This window comes from Hakea prostrata, chromosome 1 (genome assembly GCF_041222555.1).
Source record: "Hakea prostrata isolate BN-2017 chromosome 1, UWA_Hpros_2, whole genome shotgun sequence".
NCBI lineage: Eukaryota > Viridiplantae > Streptophyta > Magnoliopsida > Proteales > Proteaceae > Hakea > Hakea prostrata.
In genome coordinates this window covers 2,546,571-2,573,149 of record NC_142600.1, presented here as the reverse complement: position 1 = coordinate 2,573,149, position 26,579 = coordinate 2,546,571, and the positions used below count along the sequence as shown (strand labels likewise).

General features: G+C 38.1%; 1 protein-coding gene across 1 annotated transcript; it reads right to left on the bottom strand.

Annotated features, from left to right (window-relative positions):
• Positions 1 to 121: 121 nt before the first annotated feature.
• Positions 122 to 25,333, bottom strand: LOC149026626 (acyl-CoA). The gene is made up of 11 exons (XM_089153400.1): positions 24,459 to 25,333; positions 23,984 to 24,124; positions 23,674 to 23,895; positions 15,938 to 16,147; positions 14,323 to 14,444; positions 9,862 to 9,928; positions 7,945 to 7,995; positions 5,785 to 5,837; positions 3,346 to 3,556; positions 570 to 740; positions 122 to 321 (listed from the first exon to the last, which is right to left on the bottom strand). The coding sequence occupies exons 1-11, from the start codon at positions 24,543 to 24,545 to the stop codon at positions 259 to 261; spliced, it is 1,398 nt and encodes a 465-aa protein (XP_089009526.1). The 5' UTR covers positions 24,546 to 25,333; the 3' UTR covers positions 122 to 258.
• Positions 25,334 to 26,579: the final 1,246 nt, after the last annotated feature.

The following is a 26,579-nucleotide window of genomic DNA, read 5'->3' as shown; positions in this document are numbered from 1 at the left end:
ACAATTGTACACATGGTAAGGAGCACAGGCTTCCCAGTTTGATAACTAGGTTACCTGCTGCTGTCTACTTGAAAGCACGAAAATTCAGAAGAGATGGGAAACGTAACAAATAACCCAAAAGGGCAAGATAAATTTGTGATTCTTGTTACTAAACATCTTTCAATGTAAGGATCAGACGAATAAGAGATATTTACAGTTTCATCACGTCCAGTTCATATAAAAATACCTTTATACAACATAATTTTGATCACTAGGAATTCAATGCTCCACACCATCCTTGAAGGGGCTGGAATCATGTAATAGTTTCATAACAAGCTTGACCTGGCAACGAAAGAAATATCGAAGGATTAGATCCATAAAAACTGTGGTTCCAATATTTGAATGGCATCTCTAGTTTTTCTTAATTATAATAACTGTAATCATTGATGTAGGGGATAAAACGTATTAACTCCATGTCATAAGGAAAAGATGCTCTAATGCCTGCTATGAACATTCATCATGTTAAAAGACAACCTATACTCTTTGAAATAAGTTATGCAACAAAACAACTTGTAGAAAAGAGTGCCCACCTGCTCTGTCTCACGCAGCAGAAAGTCCTGTATTGCTCTTCTAAAACCGTTGTCCAGAATGTAGTGGCAGCTATAAGTAGTTACAGGAAGATACCCCCGCTGAATTTTATGCTCTCCCTGAGCTCCTGCCTCAACTTTCTCAAGATTCATTTCAATAGCTGCTTCTATAGCCTGGATGATGGTGCAATTGCTATGATTATGAGTAAACATGTAACTACATGTTGAGATCATAGAATGTGTCGGACAAAAAATTAGAGGTGTCCAATGGGGTGACATGACTAAATGGTAAGTAATTATTTGATCTGTCATAGAGAGAAAACTTCTATTCCCAGTCTCCACCTAGCCACATAGACAAGACTCAAGAGGCTATGGTATTCACAGAAAATTGCAGAAAACTGTTACTGTAGATATGCCATGCCACAGCATGATTCAGCTTCCTGCACAGTCCCAACATTTTTGGCTTATAAAGTGATCCATGGGTGCGTATCTAAGCCTTTTCTACAACATCCCATGGATGATGGACACTCTATTAGCATTCCCAAGTTCCTTACACGATATCCTTCATGGATTTTCTTTTTTCAGGTAGTCAGTGCTGACCTGAAGCTACTGCATAGAACATGATATCCAGGGAAGTGCAGTCCCATTTATAGAGTTTGTTATTAGTTTCTTCTTGAAGTCGCAGAAAGTGCTATGAATGTGAGACAACTTCAATAAATTCAGGAGACAATGAATTTTAGGTGTTATTTCCCGATTATCTACATGACTACATCTCCTTTCTTTTTTCTTTCTTTAGCTTCCACTGAATCGCAAGACTACAGTAACTTGTTCATGCAGAACTTGTTCTTCAACCCCCAGCCACTGCTCTGGGCCCTCAGGCTTATATCTGCAGCATCAAAACTCTTGACAATGTACAAACTGTCCCCAGGATCCTCCTTTTTGAGGCAAATCCATGAATAGATGCTAGCCTTCAATACCTGAAGCCTCAGATCTCCCTCGAATATCAATGCTGCAAACTGGATGGAAGGAATAGATCAATTTTCCAGATTTGCGAGAATTCCAAGATGGAAAGTCTGATCGGCTAACTTTTTACTCTTTTTTTTTTTTTGGGGGGGGGGGGGGGTGTTTGAACAAGCTTTGTCAACCAAACCAATAGGGGAGCAGCTATAAAGGCTCCTAATGTTGCTAGACTAGTTCAAATTCTTTTAATTTTTTTTCTTTTTCTTTTGGTTGGGGTGGTAGGGATAGGGTGGAAAAGGATAGGTCGAGATAACTCTATTTAAAATAAAAAGGAATGAAGCTATAGAGAGGCAAGCATTAACAAACATGCAACACATAAATAGCCACAAGAATTATGCATTGTAGCAAATAAAATGCAAGAACCAATGTCTGGAATGATTAATCTATTGGAGAAAAATGGGGAGGAGCAAGGACAAAGTAAGATTCCAAATCCAGAAACATTTGATGCCCCTTCTTATGAAAAAAGCTTTATCAACCAAACCAATAGGGGAGCAGCTATAAAGGCTCCTAATGTTGCCTGACTAGTTCAAACTCTTTTCATTTTTTTTCCTTTTTTCTTTTGGTTGGGGGTGTAGGGATAGGGTGGAAAAGGATAGGTTGAGATAACTCTATTTAAAATAAAAATGAATGAAGCTATAAAGAGGCAAGCATTAACAAACACGCAACAGATAAAACAACCGCAAGAATTATGCATTGTAGCAAAAAAAAATGGAAGAACCCATGTCTGGAAATGGAATGATTAATCCATTGGAGAAAAATGGAGAGGAGCAAGGACAAAGTAAGATTCCAAATCCAGAAACATTTGATGCCCATCTTATGATTTCAATCAAGTATATAGGTCCTGTTTACCCACTATTCAACCTCCACCTAAGAGGGATAGATAACGAAATGGTCAATAATATAAATGCTATTCTTTCTCTTGCACCTTCTTCAGCTAACCTGATAAAAGCAGTTGATCCTAAACCATTTTAGAATGCTTCTCCCTGACAAATTACTAGTACCATTAACACAACTGATAACCAGCTACAGTAAAGCCCTAAAATTGAGTGCACATAGAAAGCTTGAAAGGTTCAATAAACTTGTATTTGCGAGACCAGATGAAAGGGTGAAAAAGCTAAGGAGTTGGATTTCTTTTTTTTTTTTTTTTGGTGGTAAAGAAGAGTTGGAATTGCTTTAAACTTTGCTATATTGGTTTCCAACAAGAAAAGGGGGGGGGGTATTAAGGTAATAGAAATGGAGTGAGCATAACTGGCTGTGTGTGTATATACATGAAGAACAGTATGGTGTGACATTAAAGCTGATTTGGTGATAGCTCTGATTCATGATAAGCAATGAGAAAGTTGTTTGAGGAGTCAGGGCCATGGTCAATAGGGGCCTTTGTGTAATCTAGTATTGAATGATTTGATTCAGAATGATGAAGCCATAATAACCCAGAGGCAGACCTCAAATGACAATAGAAGACCTAGTAAGCAAGACATGCATAGTTAAGTCTTTCATCAAGTTGGACCTTGAGCTTAGCTGATTGCAGGAAAAGATCCAATCAGTCTGAGATGTTATCGTATAGAGAGCCTGGAAGAGCAACCCTTCTTTTTCATTATTTCCAGAAGCCCAAAAGCTATTCTAGTAAAGAAAGAGGATATACAGACATAGCAACATTCACCATTTAGTTCATAGCATACACAATCCGCTTAAATATTTCTTTCACCACTAATATTAAACACTAATTATCATCAAAATTAATGAAATGAGAAGTCAATACCTGATAATAACATGCTTCAAAATGTAAACTTGGATAGTAGGCCTGTGGGAGACAGCCCCATAAGCGCCCAAACAAAGTATCTCCTCCAATAAGGTTAAGAGCTCCAGCAACAAGTTCATCTTCCTCTTCAGCAACAATAAGTAGCACCTTATCTCCCATTTTTGCTCCCATGTTATGAAAGAAGTCCCTGGTTAAAAAAGCTCTTCCCCACCTATACATGATTAAATACAATATGTAAAGGCAATATGTTTGTGTAATATGAAATCTCCAAGCCATGCAGACCCCTATAATGATTCAGAATTTCAGATACGCTAATATTTAGTGAAGGACATCAAATCAGCAAATTTGACATTCCACAAATATATCGTCTAATGACTGGTCCAAACCAGATTGGTTGGTAAGCTCTCTGTTGCCTGTTTGGGGGCACAAATTGGGGCCGTAGCCTCACTACACTACATTTACCCAGAAGGGGCACAATTTGTCCTGCTATTTGATTATCCACTGAGGGAAAAAAAAGGGAAAAAAAGAACAGGGGTAGAGAGGAGGTTCTACCCCAGGGGAGTTTAATATGCTAGGCTGCCTTACATGTGACAATACCACTAACCAACTTTCTACAACAACACATGACCAAAGAAGCCCACATATTCAAAATGCAAATGCTTTCAATCTATTTACAGGAAATGGCTCACAATACTTCAGGGATCATATTGTCATGGAAGAGCAACGGAGTTGTTTTAGAAAAAAACCATATATAACCAATAGGAATCAGTATTTGGGCAAACACAGGTCAGTCAGGAATGAAGACAAGGAAGACACTACTGAAAACATAAAAAGCACTACAAAAATTAAGCAATGCATGTCCAACTTTTTTGGAAGGAAATGCAAGTTACAGTTTAGCACTTGATAAGTTAAATTTTACTAATGAAAAACTATTAAAAAGAGTCACTATCACTCAAATATCTATCTGTAAATCATGAGCTGTGGCAACAAGACTTCTACCTATGTTGCATACGACCTTGAACATGACAAAACCAAGAACACAGAGCTCAACCAGCACCATATATAGGTAATTTTTTTTTTGGGGGGTTGAGGGGGGGGGGGGGGGGTGTTATAAATCTAGGTAGAGTTAAATCATGGGCATATTTACATCCTTATGTGGGAATCGGAAGCATTTATATTGACGACAAGTTTAGCAAGATGGTGCTTACGTACAAGCCTGAGCGTTCTTGCACTTATGGCCCTCCCCTCTCTTACCCTTGTATTCCCTTTCCCCTCTTTTCCCTTTTCTTTTCCCCCTCCCCTTTTGGGGTTCGCTATATATTTGTTATTGGTCCAAAACTAAGTGTCAGCATCTAGACCTACACATGGGATTTTAAACCAACAATAAATAATATAGTAACTGTAATCATCCAAAGTGGAGCAGCAAGGGGTGGAGAGTAAGGATAAATGGAAAGAGAGGTACCGGAAATATAAATAGAAGAAAAGATAATAAGAATAACATCAACAACAAAAAAAGTCTTGTCCCCACTAAATGGGGTCGGCTACGTGGTTCTTATTTGAGGCCCTACAAAATACAAGGCCTACGGTATGCATATCCATTCCCCCAATTTCTCCTTAGATTATCTTAAGTCTACCCCCAATTCTTCTAATTCGTTCGATTTAGATTAAATCACTTCCCCATTTAGGGGGGCATTTAAAGGCCTCTACTAAACATGGCCGTTCCACCTCAATTGACTGTCTCGTAGCTTATCTTTACAGGAGCTATTCCTAGACCAGCTCTAATATGATCACTCCCTTACCTTATCATTCTTACTTATGCCACTCAGCCATCTAAGCATCCTCATTTCTGCTACACTGAGTTTACTAATATGTTGTTTCTTAATTGCTCAACATTATGCATTATACATCATAGTTGGTCGTACAATGGTCTTATAGAATTTTCCTTTTAGCTGGTCGTACAATGCATTAAAGGATTATGTCGATCATACAAGATTCCAAATGCACCTCTCCACTTCATCCACCCTACTTTAATTCTTTGGAAACACCATCTTTTATATCACCTTTTTTATTTATGATTGAGCCAATGTACCTAAAATAGTCTCTTTGTGGAATCTCTTTCTCATCAAGTTTAATCACCTCATCATCTGTCCAATCACAACTGAAGCTACACACTCGATATTCCATCTTCCTTTTACTTAATTAAAACCTTTTGATTGATTACAAAGTAGCACTTCATGATTAACTTGATATTAATCCCTACTAGTGTCTCATCTACCAAAACAATATCACAAGCAAAAAAACATACACAAAAAAACCTCATTGTTGAATATAACTGGTTAAATAATATGAATGGCATCACTTAATATAAAGTATCAAGGAAGGAAACACAATAAAGGTGTAGATAATGACATCAAAATGCTGTAAAGAAATTGCACGAACTTGTTATCAGTTGTGTTCCTATAGAACTTGTAGAAGGAATCCCAATGTGTTGCCTGCCATCACATTACCATGAAAGACAAGGGTAAGAATAAGAAATTTTATGTAAGTCAAAACAAGAAAACATAAAACCAACATATTAGCCAGCAGAGCTATTCATGCCACATAAAAGGTTTTATCTGCACTATGATCAGAATCACATTTCAATCCCCTATGAATTGCAATAAATTCTCAACAAAACAATGACAAGAAAGTACTGCAAATCACACAGCATAATCAAGTACGTGATGCAATAAGCAGAAAATGTAGATATAATTCAGGAAAACACAAATTATAGAATGAAGGTAGGCACAAAATTACTAACTTGCCTGATTATTTAAATAAATCATGGATAAGTTCAAAGAAGAGGAACTTGTTGGAAGTATGACTAAGGTTTCCTAATTGGAATAGAATTCTCCTTTAAATCCCCTATGTTAATTATATTTTATTATCTTATATTTTCTATATTGGTTTCCTATTTGGTGTTAGATTGGTTACCTAATATTTCTTTTCCTACTCAGTGAGGGACTTACATTGTAACTATAAATACCCCATTGGTGCCAATGATGAATAGTACTTTTTGAGCAATAATTTCTTCAAATTCCAACATGCTATCAAAGCCTTCTTGAGATTGTTGTGTTGAGAGTCATTTAAGTTTCTAGTTTAAAGAATTGGACCCTAGTTCAATGAAGAAGATGAATTAAGGTCCCATGAACCTTTCAGATTTTATTCTTGTTTCCTAGATTTTTTTCTATTGTGCTTCCGCTTCGTTTGGGTTAAGATCCAATCAGTTTTCTTCTTGTTTGAGTGTCTTCCTTGGGATTTGCGCAAAACTTGATCTTTATTATCCTTTGGAGATTTGCACTTAATATGGCAAATTTTCCCTTTATAGACCTAAATTGCTGCAGATTTGAAATTTTATTTTTTACTCCCGTACATAACCTGATCTCTGTTACCCTTGGAGATTTGCCCCTTACCTTGACAATCTTCCAATTTGGAGATCTAGCCTTGTGTAGATTTGGCGTTTAACCTGTGCAAAACTTGATCTCTATTACATTTGGAGATTGTCCCTTACCTTGGCAAATTTTCTCTTTAAGCATCTAAGATTGTTGCAAATCTAAAGTTTCATTTTTCTTGTTGTACCCTAGCTGTTGTTACCTCTAAAATATATTTCCCCTCACATTTGGGTAAAAATTGGCCTTCTCAATATTTGAAGATTTTACATTTTTCATTGGGTGTTCTTCCTTGGAGACCTAAAGTTGCGATGGAGTTGAGGATGAAGCAAGTGAAAATTGATAGACATTTTATAAAAGAAAAATTGGAAATTGGTCAATAATTTGTGAAGTACGAAGATCAAGTTGCAAATATTTACTTGGACAGATGTTTCATCCTATTTTGACCAAGTTGAGCATGTATGATATCCATGCCTCAACTTGAGGCGGAGTGTTGGAAGTATGACTGAGGTTTCCTAATTGGAATACAATTCCCCTTTAAATCCCCTATTTTAATTATATTTTATTATCTCATATTTTCTATATTGGCTTCCTATTTGGTGTTATATTGGTTTCCTAATAAGTCTAAGATTAGTTTATCTATGTGTTTTTTGTATTTCTTTTTCTACTCAGAGTGGGACTTACTCACATTGTAACTATAAATACCATATCGGGGCCAATAAATGAATAATACTTTCTGAGCAATAATTTCTTCAAATTCCAACATAACTCCTCATGGGTGTCTTTAATATTGTCTTAGACGAAATATAATATAATGATATATAAAAGACATAGTGTTGGATATAGAAAAGAAAGGAGACTGGGTAAATATCATCAAGATCTATAACATTTATACAAGTTTGGTAGGGTGAGATCAATTAATGGAGACTCCAAATTAATTGAGATTAACCAATTAATAATCTTGAGAAAAATTCCAACCAATACAAAAGATATTAATGCTATCTAACCATGAACTAACATTCCAAAATATAAACTCTCTATGAATTTTAAATATAGCATGAAAACATAATAGCCAAATGGTGATATAAAAATCATATAATTCAAAGAACTAGAAAGGGGGGAAATTGCATTACTAAATCTATTACAAATGAAAGAGATCAACACCAAATACCTTAATTTCATCACCACGGAGACGTTTCATTTTCAAGTTTTGAGTTGAAATCTGCATTAACAAAGTTTGAATTTGCATCAATTATCTCAGATACAATAAGTTCAAACAAGCTTCCATCGTTGTCCCAAGTAGTCCATTATATGTTTACCAGGGGCTTCAGATACTTGAGTCAACACTTACATTTTCAATAAAATTCCATACTTGGAATCAACAAAATGTCAATACTGGAATGCCAATTTTTTATTGGAAATTTGTAATGGAACACAGAATTGCATTTCTGAGCGTTTAATGGGATGACATATCGGCAAGTGAAGCAAAACTTTAGATTTTAGTTTAAGTTTATTAATAGGAAATCGCCCCGCGATTATTACTACTTTACCCCGCTTTTAAAATTACTACCAACCTTAACTTGTCACCTGCCCCCACCGTAGCCCGATTACTATGTGTGGCTCTATATTTTTTCAAATCCCAAAACAACCTTGCATTATCTTTGTCTTTTTGCCTTTTTCGTTAATCTACCCTTATAGGAAATTAACTTTAATTTACTTTCCTTTAAAAAAACTACCGAATAGGAAAGATGTGTTTTTTCTCAAAAAGAAATCACCAAATAAAGGAATATGTATTAATAAAACTTAAATAGAACTAAAAATATTAAGAAATATCAATTTAATTAAGCTAAATTGAAAATCACCTAATATTGTTGAATTATGTATTTCATTTTCTATCAATTAGTCTTTTGTTTTGTTTGACTTCCATCTGGTGTTATGATTTGTGGTGGGTTTCACATCTGTTGTGGTCCCACCAAATCCAAACTTTCTATCGTTTTGGTTTTTGCAGCTATTTTCTATATGGGGTTGCCTTTTTTCTTCTTATTTGGGTGCTTTCATTTTGTGTTGCCCTCCCGTGGGGGGGCTTGTTTCCGGGGGTTTGTTAGTCCGTTGGGGTGTTCCCTTTACAATATGAAGAAGCAATCAAATGAACCACTTCTCCTTGTTCCTTCACAGCCTGATCTCTTTCTTCTTCTTCTCTCTCATCACTTGCAGTCTGGTAACAACCAGAACTAGCAGTGATTGAACTTGACACATTCTCTCCTCCAGTACCACATGATAGTGTTTTCTCATGACTGAAACATACGCAGGGCCACATGTGTAGGTAAAATTGATATACATTGTTTATGTCCCTTATGTAACAACTCAAGCATTTAGGATAAATGATTGTAAGTTGTAACAGACACGTGTCTGACATGGGTTGAGCTCCTATTTGAATTTTCGAAGTGTCTTGGTAGCAACATTTGTACAATTCATCAAGAGTTCCCAATCAACCTCTTTTAGGAACATGTGGAATATAAAAAGCTTCAATACCTATGCAATCTTTCAACTGATGCTTTTCAATCATGAATTATCCTCATATCATGATCAATGGACACCATCAATAAAAATGAACACTATCATAATCCAAACACATCATCCTTGTAACCAAAAGGTGAAGAAGGCCATGAAGAGAACACATTGTACACATTTTTCAGATAATTGAACCATTTGAAATGGTTCAATCAAAAACTCAACCTCATGATTTGAACTCACAAAAAGAAATGACATGATACCCATTATTCCTCCTTTTTATATTTCCATGATAAAACAAGTCTCTTTGCCTGAATTAAACCCCCAATTACTTGTTATGATAACATCTATTTCCAAAGATTGTTGTATTGCCACTTTCCCAATGCTTATTGTGGATCTCTTAAAGTATTACCTTGAATAAACGCCTTGACATCTTAAGCTCTCCAAAACTACTATTGGTAAAAATTTGTAAAAGTTGGAATGGAAGAGAACCATGCCAAAATAACAACTTAAAATTGCTATATTCACCGGTGCAGGAAAAATATACCTATATTAGAAGAAAATAACATATACTAACCTTTTTCCGCTCTTGACGGATATTTTTCCTCTTGCTTTGCTTCATGTCCATCAAGAAGTCATCAAAACTGTGGTGTACAACATGGAATAATTTTTTATAAAAAAAAAAATCCGAAAGGAATTGAAAGAGTTGCATGTTTGTGGCTGGATTGGCATGATCCAATCTAAAAGATCAAGACCGAGAAGAACCAAATCCAAATAAAAACTCTGGTCCAAAAGAAAATAGTTACGCATTTTCTATTTTCTTTTGATAAGTGAGCTTTGTATTAGAGAGGAAGGAAGGACATACTAAGACTCCATCCAAGAAGGGTATTCCCCTCTAACCATTATTCAAAATAATTATGCATTTCTTATTTACTTGGAATACTTTCATATTTTGCAGTCCAATGTTAAATTAGAGTTTACGTAGTGTTGCTAGAGTAAGAGGTTCAGTTCAATTTGCTTTCTCAGTCTGTTTAAGATACTTGTAGGAGTCGTTCTGTTTGATTCTTTAAGTCTCTATTTATACATTACCGTATCCATCAATTATTTTACAAAATGAAAAAATGTGCAGTTCTTGAGTTTGTGTTAATGCAGCAGTGCAATTTTGTTGGTTGCTGCTTCCTTTTCTCCTTTCTATCTCCTCCTTGCTCTATCCTGGATAGTTTCTTTCTATTTTTTTTTTCATCTTTTATTCTTATTCTTCTACATTTCTCTTTATTCTTTCGTTTCTGTTATAACTGCTTATGCCAAAAGCTCCACCTGCTCAAAGTGGCCAACAACAATGTAGCAACAACTGCCTGCTTCAGTTGGCATCTTGGCGAGTAGTGGTGCTCCTAAAGCCCATGCTCACCAGGAAGCCTCGAGTTTGAATCTCTTAGCTGTTTTCTTCTCCCCCTTACCTATCAAAGGAAAAAAGGGGGCCACAAAAATGGTAACCAATGCAAACCCCACACCGCCCCAAAAAAAGAGAGAAGAAGAACCCAAACTGAAAAAAAAAATACAAGGCTCTGCCCAGTTCAATTGTATTACTTAGGATTTGGACAACTGTAGAATAGGAATCTCATCCTATAACTTCACATTGGTAGGAAACAAATCGAGTGATTCCTTCACAAGTCCAACCAGGGAACTTACTGATAGCTTTGTTTCTTTTCTTTTTCTTTCCCCCCCCCCCTTTGGATAAATTGTAGCTTTGTTTCCACCAGGAGGCTGAAGATCACATACTTCTTCATCTCACTTAAGTGCAAGCCTAATATAATATAGAGAATTTTTTTTTATCTCTCCCTAATACTCACTCTTTTTTTTTGGATGAATAAATAATTATATTAAAGCAAAAAGGAATACAAGGTCTTTAAGAAGAAGACCGGAGAGAAGAACTAAGACCACAGGAGACAACAATGAGCCTGTTCCTTGGGGTATCATCAACCGAGGGGTGGGGGATAGCTATCAATCTAGAAGAAACATCAAAGTAGATGGCATTCCAAATCTGGTCAAACGAGCAAGATGTGGAAGTCCATCTCCGGAGATAGCGCTCCCACCGAAGGTGGTGGACGAGGGCACAAAAACACTAGCTTACCAATCCGATCGCAAATGGAAAAGCCTGAAAAATTTCTCCAAATCCAAGACCAATCTCGACAAAATCCAAAAGAACGTCTCGAACGGGGCCATATGAAGGAGAGGGTTTTTCCTCAGATAGATCTGGAAAAAGGACAGCAAAAAAAGAGGTGCTCAAGGTTTTCCATAGCAGACCAGCAGAGGATGCAGTTTGGGTTAACAAGGATGTGGCGGTCAGAGAGGAAAGCTTGGGTGGGAAGAGCTAGGCTGAGGGCTCTCCAAAGGGTAAGGGAGTGGCGGGGGATGAAGCCTTTGAACCAAACCAAGGGGGCCCGAGAGGTTTGGGGTTATGGGGCCTAAGGAGATTCCAAGCCAAAGAGATGGAAAAGGATTTGGTGGGGGACGGAAGCCAAAAGGTGAGGTCACGGGGGGAGTTGGAGATAGGAGGAAGGGAGCTCCAAACCTGTGTGAGCAAGGGAAGGGGGGAGGGGATCCACGTACCATTGGAGATGAAAGCCGACAAAGGGATGGATTTGGGGATGCAGGAGTCATAGATGGTGTGGGGACCAAAGTGATTGTAGAGAATGCCCCTCTTTATTTACTCTTTCTCCCCTCTTAAAAGTTTCACCTCTAATTCCCCCAAAAAGTAAACTTTTACCTCTCCTTCTCCCTTGATATTTTAAAATGGCTAAACTACTTTTTGTTTTAACCTCTTGACTCGTTGATTTTTTTTTAACTATTTCTCGTTATTCTTTTTACTTCATAGGAATCCATATCCAGATATAGTTTTCATTGTTTTTTCTTCCTCTTTTAAAGAAAATAATATTTTTTTTCTTTCTCCCTTTTTTATGGGACTACATTAAAATGTGATTAGATATATTCTTTTCTCCCTTCTTCCATCTTTTATCAAAATCCATTAAACATGTTTAGATGCAAATTTTCACTAACAAAATATTAGATGTATTTTTTTTTGTAATTTCTCACTCTTTTATAAGAATCCATCAAATAAAGAATAAAAATAAAAATAAGAACTAAAAATAAAAAATTCTATTAAAGAGGGGGAAAGGAAAAAATAGAAAAATAAAACACACCTAACTCACATATAATGGATTCTTATAGAATAAAAAGGAAAGAAAAAAATTTGATTAAAAAAAGAAAGAAATTACTTTAATCAACTAAAGGGACAAAAATAAAGGGTAATATGGCCATTCTAGAATATTAGGGAAAATTAGAGGTAAGAGTTCACTTTTTTGGGAGAATCAGAGGTGAAATTTTGATAGGAGAGTAAGGGTAAATAGAGAGTAAGTACAGGGGAGAGAGAAATCTTCTCTAAAATTATTCAAAAAAAAAACCTTGCTTCTTAATTTATATTATTCTCTCTCGAGTCTTATTTATTTCCAAAGTCATCCTCCAATTCAGTATTTAATTTTTCTTGATACCTTGAACCTGTGGGTCCTGAACTTCAGCATATTTACAGAATAGCCATTATACTTCACTTGACGTTTTTCTGGGTCCGTAGCAGCCTCAATATAACGTGATGCATCAATGAAATTAATAAAAGAGTTTTGGTGTCTTTTGTGAGAGGAAAGTGCAGAGGGAGCCAAAAGGGGGCTTCCTAAATTCTATTTAGTTTTCTGGGAAATTCTTTTTTTAATAGGTGACAAAAACAAAATAGAAACAAAGAAGCATACCAAGATTTTAAAAGGGCCCATGTCTTCATTGAGTCCGGGTCATCAACTCGCCTCAGGTAAGCGCAGAAAGCTACCATGGCAATTTGTGTCAATATTACTAGCCTCCATTTGGTGTATCTAGGAGAGGAATAACGAAATGTTTGGCAGCTGGATACAGGAGGATATTCAGCTTGTCATGTTGAGGACTGCTAGATGAGCAGTCACTAATTAGAGGTGTTGTTCTAGATGCTTTCTAGAGACCACTTTTTGAGACACTAGGATGTACTAAGATTCTCATATGACTAACTTAACACCAATACTGGAAGTCTGGTCCCACCAAGATTGAGGCATATTTAGGAATCATGAGGGTAATTACCAGCTTTTTCTGGTCCCTCGGGAGGTTTTAGTCCAACACAGCCAACTTGTAAGTAGCAACCTGAAGTCCCGATACTGTATTAGTCTGTCGACAATCCATGTGAATAACAGAAGGGGACCCCAAATTGATGACTAGCTAGCTGCAAGAATTGTCAGAGGATCCATAGATATATAGATCCTTTTCAAGAGATTTCTCTTTTGTTTGAAGGATGTGGCTGCTAACTCTAGAGTTGATTGAAGTTACTAGGCAATCGTGGTTTTTGGTCCTTACTTATTGTGTACCCCTTGTTGGCTGTGAGCCTTAGCTAGATGATATTGTGTTATATCATTATATGTTAGCCTATTTATGTCGCTCAACAGAATTTCGTTTTCTGTGAGAAAAGTAAAAAAAAAAAAAGAAGCATATTTCAAGAGCATCCAAAGGACTCTTTTGTTGGAAGGAGGCTGCTAACTCTAGAGTTGATGGAAGTTACTAGCCAATCGTGGTAATTGGTCCCTACTTATTGTATAGTCCCTTGTTGGCTGTGAGCCTTAGCTAGATGATATTGGCATTATATCATTATATGTTTTTTCATCTTGTGGATGCAAAAAATCCCCGCTGGGAGACTCACCCACCACAGCCAGGTGTGCAACCCGGGTTGAACACCAGATTAGTCAGGGCAAAGCCTTGGAAACCGGGGTTGGCAACCAAAAAAAAAAAAAAAAAAATTTCGCCTTCTAAATATAACAGAAGAGCATATTTCAAGAGCAGCCAAAGCCTCATGGGAAGTGATTGGATCAGCCAGTTTCATGCCAATTGAAGTAGATGATCCCAGTAACAAGTCAACAGCCATATTGGTGTTAAAAAGTTCACAATTGCCAAAAGAGAACTTTTTATTTCTCACCTTCTATAATTACGATTTTTCCAATGGTACTGCATGCCAATCCTTTGTAGAAATCCATGTTCTTTCATGTTATGCCACTCATCTTCAGATGGAAATGTAATGTGAAGTGATGAGACCTCAAACTGTCAAAAGATGAAAAAACATTATTAAGGGAACAAACATTGAAAGGTCAAGCATTCAACTTACATAAGAATTACATAAGAAGAGAACATTCGCACAAAGCCCTCAGCTATTCAACCCGCAACTCAATTCATTCTGTTCCATTCCTAATATATTGATTACAAGCATATAAATAATAAAAGAAACAGACTGCAATAAGAAAACAATTATATTAGAACTCCAAACAGTTTGAAACTAACTAAAACTATTTCTACTTATCCTACCCATATTGAAAATCTTCTTACATAATAATCCCAATAAAATAAATAAAAAATCCCAATATCAACTAGATGAAAATCCATAACAAGCTCTCAATGTGGGTTCCCAAATGGCTTTGGATTGGTCCGAGGCTGTGCTGCATCACACATGCATTAACATGACTCTCGGTTAACCATGCTGAACCAAGAAGCCCAAGCCTCAGTAAGGGCAATGGTGGTGGCAGCAGTAGTGGCAGCAGTAGTGGCAATAGACTTTAAAAAATTCATAAAGAAATTATCCTTTGATTCCAAGATGGTAGAAAGAGAGAATGATTTGGCTTGTCCATGAGACAAAAGCTGCTACACTTATAATTAGAGAACATTACATGCAAGGAAGTAAATCCTATCAAAATAACATGTCCACAATGAACATGGACATTCTAGTATATGCAGGTCTAGGCCAGGGGCCATCCATGAACAACCATAATCTATCAATAAAAGCACTCTATCATAAAATCTCTTCTCTACCAAATGGAAAAGGCTTTCATAGAGACATCAGTCCTACAAACCTAGGATTTTTTTTTGGTTGATTAATCAAGATACAGAAAATGATGCTCGATTTTAGCCGCAATAATGAAATATAAGAAATATGCATGTTTTGCCACTACATTTTGTATATCCAACAGCACACATTGTACACTCCAACCTAGGTCTGAATTGAAACTACTATTTTTGGGTGGGCAAATTACAATCTAAGGGTTCCACCAAATTTAGAAGACCTTCCAGAACTTTTGGGACCTAATCTGGCCATTTGGAATTCATAACTAGCAGTTGAAACCTAACCCTAAATAGGTTTTGTCACAATTTTGAACTTTTAGCAATGTGGCTAGTACATGAGTAACTAGAGGGACCTGGTAAGGCTGTTTCATCTTGGAGTTGGATTTGCATCACCAGGACTACACAGTAAGGGGGCCTCTACAGTCCTAAGGAGAGGAACTGGTGGAATGAGTTAGCCCCACATTTTTCTCATTACATCTTCAATTTAAAATTTTGCAGCAGATAAGTTGGTAATTGTTCCACTACAATGTGGTACACTTGATTGGTAGCCCCATGGCCAAAGACAAGTCTATCTCTGATATCATTGTTCTATTTACCAAAATGTGAGACAAAATTGAAGATTCTGTAATATTGCCAGACCTTTTGCAACAAGAAAATAGTCTGACTAATCAAATGCAGTAATCATTTGGTTTATAAAGTACCTTGGCAGTCAGGTCCTTCAGTGCAGAAACTAGCTTTTCAAAGACCTGATCCTTAAACCAGGTGTTACGGATTAGTATTCTCTGACCGGTCACTGGAGTAAAAGGAACACAACACTGTAACTTTGGATAATAACTAGATCCGTAGCCGTAGTAGGCATCCGCCCAGGAATAATCAAAGACGAATTCCCCATAAGAGTGGCTGCAAGAATGAAATTAGAATTTATTGAGCACCAAGCAGCAGAGAATAAATGAAATGCAAACACAAAACATTACTAGGAACACTACACATTACTCAGCTATATGGAAAATTGGAGTAAAAAAATTGACTAACGGATATTCTAGGAGATGGTCGGGTTTGTTCATCAGTCAAATTTCAACCTCAAATTCAATCATCTTGTCATGTAAGTTCATGCACCCGTTTAGTTCTCCATGCAACTTTGTGGTAACCCTCTATTCTTAAATGCTTTGTTTGCCAGTAGGCCCCGGCGAAAAACGTAACAAATGAAAAAAAGAACAAAAGAACCTCTCACCGAAAAATTTATCTCCCCCCCCCGGGGCCCAGATCCCCCCCGCGAATTTGTTGTTGTTTGGGCGGGGGGCGGGGGCCGGCCGCCAACCCTTTCTTTGGTAAAAAAAAAAAAAAAAAAAAAATAATAAACAAAAAGGGGGGGGGGGAGTTTTTTGAAAAGGGGGGGGGCCCACCAATAACATTCTAAAACCCCGCGGGGGGGGGGGGGGGGGGGCCCCCCCGCCGTTTTTAGAAAGTCGGGGGGGGGGGGGGGTGGCGCCATTTTGTGTTTTAGCGCCCGGGGCTGCGCCGGAGGGGGGCCGGGCGGGGTTTGTATTAGGAGTCTAATAAGAGTTTGTATAGGAGTTAAGTTAGAGTTTGTATTCATATAGATTCTATTCCTTGTATATTCTACTTTCCACTTAATTATAAATAAAGGGCTTGAGATCATGGATCAATGCCATTCTACTAATCGTTTCTTTCAACATGGCATCGAGCCTAGTTCGATTAGTATGTTCTTCTATTTTTTTCTGTGTCTTCAAACCTATAAACCCACAGCAGATTTTTTCTCCAAAACCCTTCGCAGTTTTTTCTTGGTCTTCAACAACCTAATTCTGCAACCATCGTTTGGCAGAAATTTTTCCCTTTTCAAACCCATCGCACCGCACCGCTGCCTATTTTTCAGTTCCACCTAGAAGACCGAGAGAAAAAGGGAAAAGAAAGAGAAGAACCACAACCTGCTGCGTTCTTGGATTAGAAACAGATCGCAGGCCACAACCTGCTGTGCTTCTTGCGATTAGGTAAATTGAATCACGTGGGCTAGGCCAAGAAGAAAGGAAAAAAAGCCACCATCGCCATCGCCTTCACCTTACTGCTGCTGCTGCATCATCTTCCCAATCGTGCGCAACATAAATCTTTGATTTTTCAGGTGTGTGGGAGATATCGATTGTTATTTGGTTGGTTTTTTGGGTTCAACTTCTGATTTGGTTCTTTAGTTCATTGTTTGGTTCAATTCTTGGTTCATTGTCCAAAATAGACTAGACCAGATCATATTTTTCGTTTTTTTTGTCTCTGTTCTATTAGACCGACCAGAATTTTTCTTTGGTTCAAAAAAAAGGGGGATTTGATCATATCATTGTTTGGCTATTGCATTGTGCGCGTTTTAGTTTTTTTCACAGGTGATCAAGACTGCAGACAATTTTTTCAACATGGCAACTATCGATGGTACTACTGCTCCCACCGGACCTGAACATTACCCAAATTTTCATCCTCTTTCGGTAAGATTTGATGGGACAAATTATTTGATTTGGTCACGATCTGCTTACTTAACTATTGCTGGAAGAGGACTTGTTGGATACATTACGGCACCACTATCAAACCTTCTACCACGCGTTTCCCAGAAAAATGGATCTCGAATGACTCTCTTATTATGTCATTTCTCTTGAATTCCATGATTCCAAATATTGCCCGTGGATATCTATTACTTGATACCGCTGCCCAAATCGAAGGCTACTCCGAAACATATGGACTTGGGGATGATGCACGTTTATGAGCTACGAAAGAAGCTTCATGAGACTACCCAAAAGGACTGATCGTGGCCCACTATTATGCTGAGTTGCGATCTCTTTGGCAAGAGTTGGATCATTATGGGGATTATCACCCCACTAATCCAGATGATGTGGCGACTTATAAGAAGCACATTGATAAGATTCGAGTATATGACTTCTTGGGGTTTGAACGTGGAGTACGATCGATCGTAGTACAAGTCTTAGTCGTTCTCCCTTTCCTACACTAGACGTCTTATGCTCTTGTTCGTGTGAGGAAAGTCGTCGATTAGCCATGCTTCATACTCCTATTTTGGAGAAATCAGCTTTACAGTTGTTCGCACTAAATCTGATCCGGCTAAGGAGATTGTCAAGTGTGAGCACCGTCACAAACCCTATCATACTAAGGAAAATTGTTGGAAACTCCATGGGAAGCCCGCTGATTTTGAGAAAAAAGAGCACAAAAAAGGAAAATCGAAAGCTCATATCTCTCGAGACGCTTTCCACAGCCTCTGCAGTGTTGGTCTCTCACGAGGAGTTAACTTCTTTGCGACGTATTCTGCAATCTTCTACCGCGGTCAGCCTCTACCACCGCTTCCTCTACTAATCAAACCAACTCCTACCTTGCTACTTCGTAAACTTTTACAAGCTTCCAAGTTTCTTCGCTTCTACTCCTTGGATTATTGATACCGGAGCCCGGATCATATGACAGTTTATCCTCTTTTTTCTTACAATATTCTCCAACTTCCGAAAGGATAAGTTCGAATTGCCGATGGCTCCTATTCTTCCATTGCTGGAAAAGGACCATTCAACATTCTCCATCCCCTCGTCTTTGTCTAAAGTTTTACATGTTCCCTCTTTCTCTACTAACTTGCTCTCTATCGCAGCCTTCCTGACTTAAATTGTAAAGTGACATTTTTCCCATCTTATTGTGTCTTTCGGATCCGGTACGGGGAGGAGTTGACGTGGTAAACTAGACAATGGACTTTATTTGCTCGAGCCGATTGAAGGATCTACTTCGCTCTTCGACTACATCTTCTAATCAGGTCCATTCGGTAATATCGACCTTCATCATGGCACCGTAGGCTGGTCACCCCCTCTGGAACTCTTAGAAAATATTTCCCGATTTAGTTTCTTCTTGTAATGAGGATGATTTTTTTGTGGGCCCGCATTTTTGCGGCGCACTGCTTCTACTTATTTACCTTCTCTTCATAATAGAAAAATATTCCTTTTATGTTAATTCATCCGATGTGTGGGGTCCCCCGACGTGTGTCTATCATCGGCCATGGTACTTTGTTACTTTTATTGATTGTCACTCTCGTTCTCATGGATTTATCTTTTAAAACAAAAAATGAAGTTTTCCGATGTTTTCGTGATTTTCATAATATGATTAAAACTCGCTCAATGCCACCGTGAAGATCCTTCGCGTTGACAATGCACGGTATATTGATGGTGAATTTCAAAGATATCTCTCTCGACTGCATAATACATCGACTAGTTGCGTTGATACGGCTGCCCAAATGGGGTGGCCGAGGAGAATCGGCATCTCTTAGAGATGCCCGTTCTATTATGATTGCTATGAATGTACCGACCGATCGAGTGATGCTATTCTCACCGCTTCTTACCTTATGAATAGGATGCCCGGGTACTTGGTTTTAAATGTCCTAATGAGATTCTTCAGGAGCCTCTTCTTTTGTTATTTCCCAAAGGTTTTTGGATGCGTGTGTTATGCCGTAATCACAGCTCACCGTAGTGTTGTTCCCCGACCTCGCTGCATATTTTTGGGGTATTCTCGCTCTCGTAGGGTACAAATGTTATCATCCTCCCTCCAAGAAAACCATTGTATCCATGGATGTACTTTTTCATGAGTTTTGCCCTTACTATACACCTCTCCGGGGGAGAGTCCTGAGGAGAGGTGTTCTTTCCGACTCTAGATCTTCCTTTCACACACCAACACAACTTAAGAGTCCCGAAGAGTTTCCCGACCGGGGGGAGACTTCGCCGATACCCGAGGACTCTAATCCTCCCCCTTCAATTTCCGAACCATGGAAGAACCCAGCCAAGGGGAGACCACTCCTTTGAGACACACCGTTGGGGTCTTTCAAAACCGGATTGACCAAAATAAAGAGGGCAGACTTATCGAGGAAGAAATACAACCGGCTAAAGCGGTGGAGAAAGGGGATACGTTACCACTTCGCCTCCCGCTCCAAAATCGGATTCTACCGAGGTATCTTCTTCCGATCTTCCTATTGCCGTTAGAAAAGGGGTCGATCTTGTACTCAACATCCCATAGCTAAATATGTTTCTTATAACTCTTTGTCCGACTCCTACCGTGCTTTTATATCCTCTCTCGTCATCCGTATCTGTTCCTAAAAGTTGGCAGGAAGCCTATGCCGATAGGAGATGGAAGGAAGCTATGGTAGAGGAAATGCAGCAATGAAGAAAAATGACACTTGGGAGCTGGTTACACTTCCTCCGTAAAAAACCAGGGCTGCAAATGGGTATTTGTGGTTAAACAAAATATGGATGGATCACCAACAAGTTGAAAGCTAGACTAGTTGCAAAGGGGTTTACCTGCACCTATGGGATTGATTATCGGGAGACCTTTGCCCTGGCGAAAACTAAATCCGTCGAGTTCGTTGTCCGTAGCCGTGAACAAACACTGGAACTTGCACCAACTAGACGTAAAGAATGCCTTCTTACTGGGGAGTTAGCGAAGAGGTCTATATGGAAATCCCACATGGTTTTTCCGATGACAATACCGGCAGGAAAGTCCGTCGGTTGAAGAGGTCAATATATGGGTTAAAGCAGTCTCCTAGATGTCGGTTTGGACGCCTTCGAAGGCAATGACTTCTATTGGGTACAAGCAAAGCAATGCTCATCACACACTATTTGTCAAGAAGTCAAGTACTAACATCACACTTCTCATTGTCTATGTAGACGATATTGTCATCACAGGAATGATGGTGAAGAAATTCAAAAGTTGAAGGACTATCTTGGCAAAGAGTTTGAAATTAAAGATCTAGGGAAGTTACGATTTCTTAGGGATTGAGGTGGCTCGATCAAATAAAGGTATATTCCTATCCCAAAGAAAGTATGTCCTAGATCTATTATCGAGTGGGAATGTTGGGGTGTAAAGTAGTTGATACCCCTATTGAAGCTCGGAGCTAAACTTAAAGAAAAAGAGGGAGAACCAAGTGGACAAAGGAAGATACCAAAGGCTGGTAGGGAAGCTTATCTACTTGTCTCACACCGGGCCGACATTGCTTATGCGAGGTATAGTGAGTCAATTCATGCATGACCCATATTTAGCTCATATGAAGGTCATTATCGAATACTACGTATTTGAAGGGAACTCCTGGAAAAGGAATACTTTTGTCACCCACCGATAATCTAAAAGTAGAAGCATACCCGATGCGGCCGGCTGGATCTCCAGCGAGTCAATTTCGGTTCCGCCTTTATTGGAGGTAATCTAGTTCTTGGAGAAGTAAGAACATGTGGTAGCTTTATCTAGTACCGAGCTGAATATGGGCTATGGTTCGTGGAGTTTGTGAGCTACTATGGTTGAAAGGCTTGCTGCAAGATATTGGAGTCCAAGTTCCAAACCCCACGATGTTATATTGTGACAACAAGGCTGCTATTAGCATTGCTAATAATCCAAAGGCAACATGATCGAACTAAGCACATTGAAATTGACAGTGGAGGAAGTTGGAACAAGGGCTTATCTCGCATGCCTTTGTAAGATCCGAAGACCAATTAGCGATGTTTTCACTAAGGGATTGAAAGAAAGAGATTTCCTTCCTATTGTAGGCAAGTTAGGCATGAGTAATATCTATGCCTCAACTTGAGGGGGAGTGTTGGATTCTATTAGGAGTCTAATAAGAGTTTGTATAGGAGTTAAGTTAGAGTTTGTATTCATATAGAATTCTATTCCTTGTAATATTCTACTTTCCACTTAATTATAAATAAAGGGCTTGAGATCATGGATCAATAAGCCATTCTACTACAATCGTTCCTTTCAACAAAATTTGACAATGTAGATAATATTAGCTGACAAATTGAAAATTGTCAACTTTACCAACTGAAGCATTCCATAGGTGTCAACTTCCAAAACATGATACTCTCATCATCCACCACTTTCCATTTACACAGATTGGCACATTCTAGCTTTGATGTAAACCATACTTTGACCCATCACCAATTTATATACTACATTGACTGGTCATACTTTGATGCTCTCAAACAAAACTTCAATTTCACTGTTGAACCAAAGCAGCAATCTTTCCTTTAACTGTCCCCAATTTCATCTACTTCTATCTTTATCAGTTAGACAATGTTCCCTTAGCTTGCTATTTTCCTTCCTACTCTTCTATTCCAAGTGCCCCATTGACTTCACCGTCCCAAAACTTGAACATCATGTTCCCTCATTTAGTCAAAAAACAAAGAGCGGAACATACACCAGTATTTAATAGGTCAGATGAAGACCCAAATTGTTCCTCAACATATAGTGTCAATGCTACTGGGGTAATAATACACCAGGACTTTTGGGAAAGGATTAGGTATTTAGGGTTTGAACACCCAGCAGGATAAAATAATAAGAAGAACAGAACGGAGTAAGAGAGGAGAGAAGAAGGTTACAGAGGTTCTCCAGGGTCTCACCTTATGGGCCTTGCTTCACACCAAAATTTATTTTATCATCACACGTTCCACTTTCATCGCTTAAAAATTAAAACCCCCACATAGCTTCCCCAAGAAAAGCCCAACTTGGCCTCTTAAGGCCTGTAAACTCAAATTCATCCTGCTCCAAACTCAAGAGTAAAAATCGCTTCCATTATTCACATAAATTTATAAAAATTTGGAAAATATGTCTTCCTTTACTTAGGGGTCCTTGAATTCACTACAAATAATAGAACAGGATTTACTAAAAATAAATGATAAGAACCTACAATATTTAAAATATAAAAATCGATTGACTACAACAACCACAACTCAGCCATATCCAACAAAATGGGATCATGGATCCTTGCCAATACAAAGTATCAAAACTAATCATAAAAAGAAAAGAGAACAACAGCTTCAACAAAAACTTAGGAATATTCTACCCAAATGGGGTCAGCTCTATTTGAGATCATACTTAAGACAAGGCCCAAACTGTGCATGTCTTTCCTCACAACTTCTCCCTGGGCCAATTTAGGCCTATCCCTCACTCTTTTAGATCCATCAATCTGAATCAATCCACTCCTCACTCCTCAGTATTGTTGCATCCTGGGGCTCTGTTGAACATCACATGCCACCTCAAACAGCTCTCTAATAGCTTCTGATGTACGCCAACCTCAACACCCTCATCCACACCACACAGTTTATCAATGTGCTGTTTCTTAACTGCACAACATTCTGCATGCTATGTCATCACTGATTGTATGGCAAGTCCTATAAAACTGGAGTGACTAAACTATTAACTTGACATGAAACCTGCATTACTCTAGAAACAACCAAAATTATGACAGAAACCCCATGGACACAGGGACAATTATCCCTATCTTTTTTATACATGAAAACAAAAAAAAGACGCATCACCACTATACCATTTGCAGGTTAGGTTACATGTTTACCAGCAATAAATTTATACAGAAAATATCCCATGAGAACCATTCAGCTTTGCTTATAGCAATCAGTAACTATACAGCATAAGGAAGAATCGTCTTTGGATGATAATAGCTAACCTTTACTGCACAACCTGACTCCTCTAAGCTTGAAAGGAAACCATGAGAAAGAAATGGATTAAATTTCTCAGGTCCCGTTGCATCCAGTGCACAGGCATCCCAACCATCTGAAGACACCTCGGAAATTGAAGAAACCACTGAAAGGGATATCTTCTGGGGTTTCATTTCACATCTTTTCTCTCCCTATACAAGAGTAACATAAGTATTAAGTATTCTTAGGCAAGTAATCAAAGATCCATCAGTAAAAAGGAAAAAAATTAATAAAGAACACCTCTGGGCCTGACCCTGTCAGATTAAATGCCCCCAGTGAATGGTCCATCTCTCGTGGCTCCACAGTTTTTCGAGGCCCCCAGAATATTGCATTAATCTTGGATGGATGATGTGTAAAAGTTTGTCCAGCTGGTGATTTTCCCTACTATTCAAAAAGACAAGGTCAAAACTTCCATTCTAACTTGCTAACCAAATAAATTGAAATTTGCAATGAGAAGTAGAAGATAATACTGAAAATGAAAGTTTTAACATAACTGAAGATGTACTCTCAAGGGAAACTATGACACAGAAACTCGACTAAATTACTTTATACCTACGAAACGAATTAAAATCATAAACTGTGAAAAATAAATAGAGAGAGAAATGGAAAACAATTATAAGGTGAGGTTATCTCTACATGAACGAGATTACAGAAGAAAAAAATCGTTCTAATTTTGAATCTTACGATCACAAAGAAGCGAAGTGAAGAAGCTTACAAGTAAAGGAGTAGCTTGGCCCAGAAAGGGAGAATGCAGGCGCCTGGGAAGTTCTACGGGAGAGTAACGACAGCACACTGCTGCCATGGTGGTCGTTGGTTGAAGCGCGCGGCTCGCGATGCTTTCGGGAAAAAAATTCGAGATTCCAATCCAGATGAAGAAGGAAAGAATACTAAAATGTTTCGCTGTTTCGAAACGAAAGTTGTGACACGTGGCAATCTGTCTGCCACAGTAAAGAAAATAATAATCTATTAGAATAACAAGGGGAAAATTTTCTACTTAACCGATAGGGTGGGTGGTTTCTTCATTCTTGCGGAGGTCGTTGATAGAATCTCTTCAATTGGGGCCAAATGCGGGGTTGAACCGGCCACTCCAACGTAATGATTGATTAGGGTTAGCTTTTGAAGCGCATGATTTTTTGTACAGAAGCTCCGTCCGTCGGAGAGGATGTGAGAACCATAAATTGACTGAAAATGTTCTTAACCTCGTAAACAAAGATGTGCGTGTATTGATTGATGAGTCGAGTTGAAACTTGAAACCACATCAGTCATGTTCCACTAGAGCAGAGTTGGTGCTGCGAGATCCTTTGCTGTCTCCCTCCAGTTTCTAGTATCTTGATGCTGAAGCTTTCCATATTTTCACCAATGGCTCCAGGGATCGGCTCTCAAACTCTGGTGGAAGGGGTAGCATCATCTCGAATGCAAATGGTCACTGCATTGCTGCTTATTGTAAAACATGGAAAGGTCTTTCCGCTTCAGCAATAGAGACTAAAAGCTATTCGTGATGGCCTCCTCCTTGCCTCGTCGTTGGGTATTCAAGTGGTTCAGCTACATATTGACTGACTGCTGATTGTTACCGTGCTTCAAAGAGGGGTTTCATCTTTAGGCTGGGCGACTCCCTTTGGTTCGCTTTTGGTGGGGGAGCCCCCCCCCCGTTTTCTGGTTAATTCCTCGATTTTGTCTTCCTGGTACCCTGATCTGAATGCTTCATTTAATGTGTGAAATGTGTCCTAAAATCATATAAAAAAAATGTTTTGAAGAGTCTACTTCCTTGTTGACATGTGACATGCGTTCCACTATCATATCAAAAGGTTAAAGTCCATTAAAAAGTCATATCAATTTTCTTTTTAATTAAATCACAATTTTTTTATACGACTTATAAATGAATTTCAACCATTTGATATAATATTATGACACATGTCAGAAATGTACTGGATAAATTTTATGGGGGTGAAAGGAGGGATAACGCTTGTGGAGACATCATGCTTGGCCAACTTGTAATGACTTAGAACTTAGAAGGTCTCGCTAATCATACGATCTCAACCATCATTCTTATCTAAAATAGGTTAGATAGTCAAGTTGCCAGTGACACGACAAGATACAGTAGGACTAATTACCAGTGAGGAAGGTGAGTGTCTCTCCTCCAAGGCTGGGGAGAAAATAATAAAATAATCTTATTTTAATAATAAAAAATTATGTCAAAGATATACATTTTTCAGAAATGAAAAAAATATATAAATATACATTTTAATAATTTTTTATTTATTTTATTTCATGAGTATTATGTATTCTCTTAATGCTTTTTCACTACACATATTATGTAGGAGTCATGTAAGACTCTTCAAGATCCCACCTTAAAATTAATGTATCATACGACTCATGCTCATATGTAAACCCCACACATATAAATGTGAAAAAAAAACATCAAAAGAGCTCCTCTAACAATTTCTGTAATGATGGCCAAGTTCAGCTCATAATCTCACTAACCAACACAAAATAACATGTCTTACTAAGACAATGGTTCACACTTCAACAATGGTTCACTTATATAGCATATGCATCATCTTTAGAATTTCAAAGGTCATTTGCTGTAATAGACCCTATTACTTTGTGTACTTGCAATTATAACTAATATTAAGCTTTTATTCAGTATCAAAAACAGAAAATAAGAAGAAAAAATTTGAACTAACTCTACACTCTAATTTTGTGATTTAAAATTTGAATCCTGTTTAAGCCCATGATGTCTCTGAGACACTAAATGCTTGATCCAAATACCCACAAATCTAATATAAAATATTCAAAAGTTATAGGTTTTCCTTATTCTAGATTTAGTTCACACCAG

Bases quoted from the DNA above. Each gene is read 5' to 3' on its own strand.
- LOC149026626 (XM_089153400.1), bottom strand. From the start codon at position 24,545: ATGGCAGCAGTGTGCTGTCGTTACTCTCCCGTAGAACTTCCCAGGCGC. The intron at 16,148-23,673 runs GTATAGTTACTG...AAATTCTAATTT, and splicing joins AGACGATTCTTCCTTATGCT to CATTCTTGCAGCCACTCTTA. The intron at 7,996-9,861 runs GTTAGTATATGT...TTGTTAATGCAG, and splicing joins TCCGTCAAGAGCGGAAAAAG to ATTTCAACTCAAAACTTGAA.